Raw genomic sequence first — 10,888 nt, forward strand, 5'->3', positions numbered from 1 at the left:
TTTTGTAGTAGACGTTAGTTTAGTGGAACTTCAATTCCTTCAAGCAGTATAGTGAATATTCGATTTTCGGGTTTGAGTTTTTGTTGATGTTATTGCACAGAAATGTACAGTTTGGAGGACCTAGAAGATTACTCCATTAATTTTGGAAAAAGTGTAACAACAAAGAATTGAAGATAGCTCTACTTCAAGACTTTTGGAGGACCTAGAACATTACTCCATTAAAAAAATATTAAAATGGGTGAGTTTCTGCACTACTATCATACTAGGTTCAGAGTTTTGTACCACTACATCATACTAGGTTCAGAGTTTTGTACCGCTACAGCAACATTATATAAATTATATAAATAGGGGAATTGAAGCAATATGATGTATTCTAAACTTTTCATATACATGTCTTTGCATTTTCTTCTATTTCATTCGACACAATTCATCTTGGTGGAATGACGACATTATATCATTATTGAAAAAAAAAATCCTTATATTTTTATAAAACACAACAAAATATCTTCATTTTTTGGCATATTTATACATACATAGCTAGCACCAAAAGATTAATTCAAAACCAAAAAAGGATTGTGTGCTAGTAGGTTCAACTAGAAGGATACTCGAGCTAACCATTAGTCCATTACACATTATTGAACTTAATTAGAGAGTGTGAATCAAGGAGACGCATAAATTCAATTCAATAAAAATATAATAAGATACTTATATGTAAATGATTTTTGCTTTCTTTGATGCACGAGGAAAATGTAAAAGCTTTTGCATGACTTCAAACTGATCATGGGAGTCAAGATCCGCCCGACGAATAATGACAACCTTTTCAAGTGCGGAAAAGTGAGCAAGCAGCATCTTGATGAATTGCAATTCAGACCTCCATCCATTGAATAATCTAAGCTTGAAAGTGTTAAACATTTTATGCACTTTAGCCACACTTTGCAGTCCATCCCAAAGTATAGAGTCAGAGATTCTTGCATCAAACTTCACAAAAGAAAAAAAAAAAGTCAATCAATTCATCTTTTACACTAGTATAACCTTGTATTAAGTAATGCAAAATAATAATAGAAACAAATACAATTTAATTAAATAATTTATCAATGAAAATGAAGATTACCCATAAACTCATTATGTCGAGCTTGCGTAATTTTGGGCATATTCGTAATGAATGAATAAATGAAGAAAACTCATAATCATCGTGAAATTTGACAGATGATAACTCCAAGCATTCCATATTTAGTTCACGTTGCCATCTAGTAAGTTCACCGACAAAATGCTTGGAAATAATAAAAGTTTTATAAAGGGATTAGCTCCTAAAATATATTTCAAATAAGTAATAATCCACAAAAAAAAAATAGTACAGATAATATACCTTCAAATTAAAATTCAAACAAAGAGTACGAATAAATGACAAGTCCAAGTTAACCGGGAGAACACGATAAACCTCAATATCATCTTCAATTTCATAATCATTGAGTGTTAATCTGTCAAGCCTTGGAGCCTTAATGTTGAAATATGACGCATTTTCACAATAGCTAAATGAGAGAGTCTCAAGCATAGGAACATCTATAACACAATCCAATTTAATAGTACCAAAAACAACTTCGTCAAAACTAAGTTCAGTGACATTCGGAAATATGCAAGAGGCATTTATTGTTGGTGCAACTAATACTCCGCTGAGATGCAACCTCTTGAGAGTTAAGCAAGAAAATATGCAATTTGGGAGCCTGAAGTATTTATTTATTTCATAAGTTGCAATAGTAGTTGTTGGAAAAGTAATGTTCATTTCTTCAACACCTTTTCGAGTGATAAAAAGGAACCATTGATCAAAGTCAAACTTCCGAGAATTAGGCGCATTACTGATTGATATGTCACGCTCAAACTTGAAATCGAAGACAAATTTCCGAATAGGTCCATTGTGTTGCATAAGGACTTTGTTGATTATATACATACAGGTTGATGTGTTGTTATAACTGCCAGAATATTTCCTCCAAACATAAGAACAGAACTGAAGATCAAATTTAAGTTCTGTGAGATTGGACCAACATTAATCTCTCCAAATGGTAGACAAAATTGCAATTCTAGCAGCTTCTTGAATCAGCAATAATCCCATAATATTGTCAAGTATTTCTGTCGGAAGTTGACTGATTCTATCTTTCCTCCTCCCCGACATCATTTATATCACTTTTGTGCTCAAACCTAAAAAATAAATGTTAACATATTATTGGTGAATAAAAGAAAAAATTGTAATTTATTTCCATAAAGTATAGGTGAATTATAAATGTCCCCTTTAATTTTAAATGGTATAAATATTTTCCCTAAATTGTCAAAATGTGACAATATATTTTCATTATATGTTGTAATTTATGCCCCTCAAGAGTGGCAACATATGACCACATTTTGACAATTCATAGTGTGTTTGGTTGGGACTCACTGGGGAGGAAGGAATTATGGAGGAAAAAATTGCAATTTGATGGAAATAAAATAGGAATTTAAATTACATTATTTGGTAGGGAGGAATAGAATTACTAGTAAAGAATGCCCTCCGTTAGGATAGGGGTAGACTCAAGAATGCCTTTCCAAGCATTGGACACTAGACTTTTGAGCCCATGCAGAAGGGTCACCAACCAAGTTTTAAAGACTTTAACCCATAGACAATCTTCATCATTAAGTAGTCTCCAACCAAGTTTGGAAAGAAGGGTTTGGTTCATAAGATCAAGATTTCGAATGCCTAGGCCTCCATTTTCTTTATTCTGTGTAACCGCCTGTCATCCAATTAAACTACATTTTCTTTAACCTTCGACAACTCCCCATAGGAAGTCTCGAGACAGTCTTTCTAACTGCGATATAGTTCCCTGTGGAAGGAGCATCGATTGCATAGTATAATTCGAGATAGCCGATAATACAGATTGAATAAGAGCAACTCTAATCTACCTGCCAATGAGAGTGTTTTCCTTTTCCAACCGACTAGTCTGGCTTGAACTCTGGCAATCAAACCTAAGTATGAGTCTTGTTTTAACCTCCCATGAATTGAAGGCACCCCTAGATATCTACCCATATAAACAACTTTGGGGATACCCAAGCTGCTGCTGATTGACTATTGGATATCTGGATGAGTGTTCTTTGAGATGTATAGTGACGATTTCGCATAGCTAACACGTTGCCCATATCTTCCTTTTATTATTATACTAATTAAGAAATTGAAGAATTAATTAAAATTAAGGTAATAATGAAATTAAGGAATTAAGTAAAATATGAAAATAATTGTAATTAAGTTAATAACGAAGAATAAGAAATTAAGGAATTGAAAGTAATTATACAGTATTTAAATGAAAATAAAATTATCTTTATAATGAAAAAATTATTTTTTAGTTAATGAATATACACAAATCTTCCAAATATTAATATTTGTAATAAATAAAATATTTTTAAAATTATCATTATAATGATAATTAATAGTATAACAAATATTTAATACAGAGTATTTAAATGATAATAAAATTGTATTTATAAACCAAAAAATAATTTTTTTAGTTAATGAATACATGGAAACAGTTAAAATCATTGTAAAGGAAAATCATTAAATAGATTTTAAAACTTAGTTATTATAATATTATTATTAGGTTGTCGTTTCCTTCCTTTTATTATTATACTACTTAATAAATTAAGGAATTAATTATAATTAAGCTAATAATGGAATTAAAGAATTAAGTAAAATAAGAAAATAATTGTAATGAAGCTAATAATGGAGAATAAGAAATCTCACGGGGCATTTGGGTGGAGTGAGTGAATTAGGTGGGAAAGGAATTGCAATTCCATGGGAGATGAATAATGTGGAATAAAGTAGTAATTTAAATTTGAGTTTTTGGTTTGCAGGAATAGAGTTATTAGGAATTTCAATTCCAATGTTTGATATACATGGGAATTAAAAAGGAATAAGTAGTATAAAGGCCAAAATTCTCATATACGTATACTTATTATTATTATTATTATTATTATTATTATTATTATTATTATTATTATTATAAATCCTAAATGTTGACCAAAATCAAATTTTACTTCTGAAAATTTATGTATCACATCGTAAATGAACCTTAGTATTGCATAACGAAAGCGCTAAAATAGATAAGAGAGTTTTGAGAAAAACATATTTGATTGAGGTTGGTCTACTCCTACTGGTTGACGTTCTGTGTTGAGAGTAGAAAAGGAAGACACGCTATAATTGAAAGAGAGAGGTCAACCATCAATTTTAGGTTAAAAAAGAGGGGTAATTTTGTCTCAAAGTTATTTTTTTCCCCTAAAATCCATTGAATTTAAATACCGGGGTGGGGGCTGGGTGGGTGGGTGGGATGAGATTTTAATTCCATAAAAATTAGAGAATTTCAATTCCACGAAATTGCAATTCCATCCAACCAAAGTACCAAACGAAGGAATTTGCTCGCCTTAAAAAATATGTGAGAATTAGGTGGAAATGAAATTGTAATTCCCTCCAACCAAACGCCCATTAAGGAATTGAAAGTAATTACAAAATACTTGAATGGTAATAAAGTTATCTTTATAATCAAAAAATCATATTAATGCTTATTAATTATTTCTCCTTTTTCCCATATTTATTTTAATAATAATATAATTGCATAAATCATATTACATATCTCTTTTTCTAAAATAAATGCAATCAAGCAAGTCATATATTATTGATACATTTACATTGATTTTATAATCGAATAAATGTACACTTTCAAATATTATAATTATTTATAACTTCACTTTTAATTTTAGGGTAACATTTGTGTTAGACCGTCTCACGGATCCTTATTCGTGAGACGGGTCGGGTCGGGTCAAATCACCATGCAAATGTCATACTTATATGTGCAAATCTCAGACTTATATGCTCAAATATAACACTAATCAAAAATACAATATTTGTTACTTATAAGAGAAAAAGTAATACATTTTTCATAATAAGTAATGTTGACAAGTACCTCTCACTTATAAGGGCAAATATAATACTTTTGAGAAAAATGTAATACTTTTAAATCGAAATGTAAAAGTATTGTATTTTCCCTTAAAAGTATTAAATTTACCCTAATAAGTAACAAAAATTTTATTCCTGATTAGTATTACATTTGAGCATATAAGTATGACATCTGTGCATATAAGTGTTACATTTGCATCTTGACCCGACCTGACCCGACCCGTATCATGGTGAGACGGTCTCACACAAGTTTTTGCCTTAATTTTATTATTTGGATTAAAATTATGAATGTTGTTCAATATATGATTTTTTTTTAAAAAAATTAAAATTGATAAGATTAAATATAAACTAGATTATTCTAAGACTATAACATCTTTGAATTATTTCATTTTACTTTTTCAATTTTTCCTTTGTCTTATTCCCAGTGTCACTTCATTAACTTTTAATAATGTTGAATTTACAAGGCATTTAGTTGGAATGATAGAATTAGGGTGGAAAAGAAGTGTAATTCGGTAGAAAAAAATAAAGTGAGAAGTTAAATTACATTGTTTGGTACTTTGGTATATAGGAATAGAATGATTTGGAAATGAAAGAGAAATAAAAATAAAGACTAAAATGCCCTTGTATAATAACAATAGAAAAAATGGTCAAATAAACCATCAAACTTTACCTAAACAGTTAATTAACCCTTCAAACTTTTTAAAGTTGCAAGAGATATCAAAACGAGTTGTATAGTCTCGATCCGAAAATCACCAATTGGGATGCATAGGGGGCTGAATGGTTGAAGAACAATCCAGATTTCCCAAGTTCTTTGGACCTAATAAGCCTAGGGTTTTGTTGGTCACCGGGTCGTCCCCGGAACCATGTGAGAACCTGATTGGAGATCATTACCCGTTGAAATCGATTAAAAACAATATTGATTACTGCAAAGTTCACTGGATCGAGATTTTCACAATATGGCTTTGCTGACCCGAAAATGTCAGGGTTTTGGGCTAAATTGCCACTGCTGAGGAAGCTTCTGCTTTCCCATCCAAAAGTTGAGTTCTTATGGTGGGCTAAATAGACATGTTTATGTACTTAATTGCAACTTTAAAAAATTTGAGAGGTTCATTGACTTTTCAAGTAAAGTTCGATGACTTATTTGACCATTTCCTATAATAATATAATAATAAAAAGAATGCTAAAATAATAATTCACAATGTAATTGCAATTCAACAATTTGTAAAATTATGGTTGAAAAAACCCTAATGCTGCCTCCATTTTCTCTCTAAAACCAAAAGCCTTTCTCTGCTGCTCAACTTCGGCTTCCACCGCCGGCCTCCTGCCGGAGCTCTAATGGAGCTTTGAGCCGGCGGTTTTCGTCACCTTCTACGTTTGCTCTCGCTCTTCTTCCGCCCCGACCACCGTCGCAGCTCCGTTCGCCTCCGACCGCCGCCACAGATCTTCTTCTTCCGTTTTCTTTTCCTTTGAATAAAATAATAGTAGGTAAGTATTTGGGTTTGTGTTGGTAGTCTTGAACTCCCAACCCCACTTTGGCTTTACCACTTTTTATTTTCTCTATTATTGTGTTTTCCTCTCGTTACTTTCACGGGCTTTTTTCCTCTCGTTACTTTCACGAGCTTTTCATTATCATTAGCATAAATCGTTTAGTTTGATTTCGGCAAGTGTTGATCTTATCCTGGGCAAGCAAAAAAGAATGATGACGAAGACCCAGATCTTTGATGAAGCTTTAAGCTCCTTGAAGGAACATAGCTTCTTAGTTATGAAACAGTCTGCGATTCAAGTTTTCTATAGCATAGTTAGAAAAGTTGTTTCTATGTCTGACTGTAAGGAATGGTTTACCATTTCATTGATCGTTGATGTAAACGTTTTATGTTATGAATTAGTGGAATAGCTACGTTTACCTTCAAAAAAAAAAAGTGAAATTACAATTTCTATGAGGAGGGGATGTGATGGCCCTAGAAGGTAACATCAGTAATGAAGACAAACTCAGAAGGAAGAAGAAGCCGAAGGAAACAACACCGTTGGAAGGGCCTGTTAAAGCCGTTGTAAAGGCAAGTCAGACGACGTCGTTTTGTTGATTAGCCGTTGAGGGCAGTTGAAGTCCTTCAGACGTCGCCGTTTCAGCATTGTTCCAGCACCTTCTGTTCGTCTTGTTGAATCAGTTAGGGGATTTTTGGGGATTAATACCCTATGGATGGTACTGATTTTTTTATTTTTATTTTTTTTCTTTTGAGAAAGGATTGTACTGATTTTTTATGCAAAGTTTATGATCTAATTACTATCTTTCTGCACCCTATTTTCTTTCGTCATTATCGACCTCCTTTCTACGCAAATCCAACTCCCAAGTCCATGACCGAGGAGCTATAGAAATTGCAATTCTCTCAACCAAACAATTGAATTACAATTCCATCTTACTACACCCCTTTAGTTATGTACAGTATTCCAAAAATTAACCATAAGAAATTAAATTTTTTCTCTCTCTTGCCTTTCTCGCCTCCACCTAACTATTTATTGTATCAAAAACTGCAAATAAACCAATGATATGCCTGCTCTAATCTTGAAACCCTAAAACTAAAATCCTAACCCTTCAGCCCTGCGACAGTCGTCTCTCGGTCTCCTCTAACCACCGCGATTCTCCAGTCTCCACTCAGCTCCGCCCGGCGGCCGGCCTTAGTCTTCTCCGTCTGGCGTCTGCTACTCTGCTCCACGGCTAATCTTCAAGATTTCCTAACCTGCAAAGGCCCAAAGCAAACCAAACAACAGAGATTAGGTTTTCTGTCACTTTTCCCTTAATCTCTATTTTCTCCCCAACTCTTAGCTTCCTAATTTCGTTTTATTTACCAAATACTAAATTTACAGTTGAAGAATAGTCTTGATTTTAGTTTTTAGGTTTTGATTTCGAGTGACGCATGGGTCAAAGAACCGTAGTGGATGCAAGTAGGGATTTAATAAGTCCTCTGCCGGTAGAGATAAAGCACAGAATTTTGGAGTGTTTGCCCACCCGAGATGCTGCAAGAACTGCTCTACTTTCAACCCACTGGAATGATGTTTGGTTGCAGCATGGGAGGCTTGCGTTCAATTGGGAATTCTCATATAGTGTCGAACAGGGCCACTATGATAAAGGCAAAACTCTTGTTGACATAATAAATAATATTCTCCTTTCCCGTGCTGGACCGGTTAAGAAATTTACTCTACATATTGATGAAGATTATTATAGGCAGTCTGATTTAGATAGGTGGTGTCTTTTTCTATCAAGAAATGGTGTGGAGGAGCTTATCATAAAATTTTTTAATACTGGAGAGGATGAATATAAGCTGCCATTTTGTATACTCTCGTGCCGGACAATTAAGCAACTGAGTGTCGAAGGTCCCTTTATTGATTTGCCGGTAAATAATGTTAGTGGTATATTTTCGAATGTCACTTCATTATTTTTCTCGAGTGTTGAATTTAGGCGCACTGTTAATGGAACTGCCTCTAGTATTAGTATTAGTATTCCTAAACTAGAGAAGCTGGCTTTCTTTAATTGTGGAGGGATCAGTAAATTTGAGATCAAGGCTTCAAAACTTGAATGGTTGTCCGTTCGTTATTCTATGCGTGGTGTGGTTGAATCAAGATGGTTGGCACCACATTTGAAAGCAATTAAGAGCCTTTGGTTGTGTGGCTCTTCCTTGTTGGTGAGAATCTGCCTCATTTTACTTTATGCAAATATGGATATATGGCCAATAGATTTAATTTAATTAGTTTCCTTCTGGCTTAATTGTTAAAGTCCTTAATTGTCTGCCTAATTTTTTCTCTTTCTTTATTACTATCTTTCAAGTATGTGGACGCATCTTTGTTTGCAACTGCAATAAATCTCCAAGTACTGGGGTTGTATTACTTAAGTTTAGGTTGTGGGAAGCAGCTCACCGCGGCTATGCAATTGCTTCAAAAATGCCCCAACCTATGTGAATTGGGAATTGATCAGGTTGAGTATACATTTAATTTGGCAATCATGCATATATGATCCTTCTGTTTTTTCTTTCTCAAATGTTCTCAGAGTTGTGCATGTCTTTCATTTCTTCTTGAGTTATAGGATTTATGCAAACGTGATGAAGAAGCAGCTTCAAGACTTTTGGAAGATACAGATGGTTGCTTTATTGTTCAGGATCTAAAGATGCTTAACACAATCAAGATTGAATCATTTAGGGGATCCACAATCGAAATGCTTTTTGTAAAAATGCTGCTCTCAAAATCTCCCGCACTAGAGAAAGTTATTCTTATGGTCATGGAATCTCGTGATATTGACACAAGGGAGTTGTTGCGTTTTCCTTGTGCATCTCCAAAAGCCAAAATTATTTGCATGGAACACGATGGCTCCATGTTTGGTTGTGCCATGGGCGAAATGTGATCAATGGGGATTTGTTAAGAGTGTGCCAAAAGATGCAAAGGTGATAAAAGCGTAGCTTTGGTGAACATGATAAATGATATTGGATCTTTTGCGCCATGCTGGCAGCCGTGTTAAGAAATTTACTCTATGCACTCCCTGTGGAGTAAGGAACTGATTCTATTGGCAATTACGACTTCTTTTTTCTTAATATCGTCATGGTTGTACTTAATTTTCATTTCATGTTGAGTTGTAGACATTTTTATGTGTTGAGATAAGACTTTCGGAGGATCTTATTGATTAGGATCCAAAAATGCTTAACACATTGATGATTGAGCTGATTTAGGAAATAAACATTCAAAAAGTATTTTTATTTATTTATTTTGAAAATGTTGCTCTCTAAATCCCTTTCGGGAGAAAGCTGTTATTCAAGAATCATACGATCTGGACTCCTCCATGGTGGTCAAAATTCCAATGAAGTAGAAATGTAATCAATGGTTGTCAAGAATTGTTGTAAACATTTGTAAGATAAGGATGACATCTTATTTTGCTATGCAGTAGACTTTAGTTCTAGCATAGTTGGTCTTGAGGTCCCAGAGGCTAAATCAATGAATAAGGAAAAGCCTCAGTATTCAAATCATATAACTGCAATCAAACCCAATACCACGAAGCTGAGACCCCTCATAGTTGTTGATACTGAGACGTTATTGGACGAGAAAAGTCATGCTCATGTGCCTTACGCCGTTGGTTACATGTTGGTATCCCCAGTGGATGATGTAGGTTCAAAGGTAGATTATGAGATTGAAACGCGTTTCAGTGAATCCCACGTGAAATTCCTACCTAAGATGGAAGATGGAAGATAGGAGTAAGAAAGAATGTCTCCCTTGAATATTTGTAAGTACTGGATTTTGTCTCGGACGATGATAGTGTAACATATTTTCAGTGTTCGAGCCACACTACTGCACAAAATTCTCTGTATTTAATTTCAATGACTAATAACAGAACATAAAAATAAATAAGCAATAAGTTCAAAATTTACATAACAAATTTGAAATGCAACAATAATGGAATCAATCAGAATTTTATGGAACAATTGATCCATATATATACAAATTAAATGAAGATTACCTTCAGATCCCATATATCAAGTTCGCATAATTTTGGGCATGCTCGCAGAAGATGCATGAATGCAGAATTATTTATATTTTTTGGCAAAGAGCTATAAATTGGTATATATAGCTAGTTTGAGGAGTTCAACGTTTAGTGCAAGTGCATGTCCCACTCTAGTAAGTTCTTCAATAAACACCTTGGAAACCAAGAGAAAGACAATTAGATCAGTTCCTAAAAAACATTTTATAAAAACAGAATTAAACAAAAAAAAAAGTGTCATCAGGCCAATTTACCTCAAAGCAAGAAGTGGAACAACTCAAATCAAGACTTCATATAGATCTCAAGTCCAAGTTAGGCGGCAGAACACCAAATTCTTTGTAAAAATAACAAGAACACTCGGGCAGGATGATTTCCAAACTACCAAGTTTTGGTGCAACAATGTT

The 10,888-nt window shown here is 33.7% G+C and overlaps 1 protein-coding gene across 1 annotated transcript; it reads right to left on the reverse strand.

Moving 5' to 3' along the window:
* Positions 1-705: 705 nt before the first annotated feature.
* LOC116024144 (F-box/FBD/LRR-repeat protein At1g13570-like) lies at positions 706-1,921 on the reverse strand. Its single transcript, XM_031265044.1, has 3 exons — positions 1,407-1,921; positions 1,112-1,247; positions 706-978 (listed from the first exon to the last, which is right to left on the reverse strand). Exons 1-3 carry the CDS (start codon positions 1,919-1,921, stop codon positions 706-708), a joined length of 924 nt encoding a protein of 307 aa, XP_031120904.1.
* Positions 1,922-10,888: the final 8,967 nt, after the last annotated feature.

Source organism: Ipomoea triloba, chromosome 7 (genome assembly GCF_003576645.1).
Source record: "Ipomoea triloba cultivar NCNSP0323 chromosome 7, ASM357664v1".
Taxonomy (NCBI): domain Eukaryota; kingdom Viridiplantae; phylum Streptophyta; class Magnoliopsida; order Solanales; family Convolvulaceae; genus Ipomoea; species Ipomoea triloba.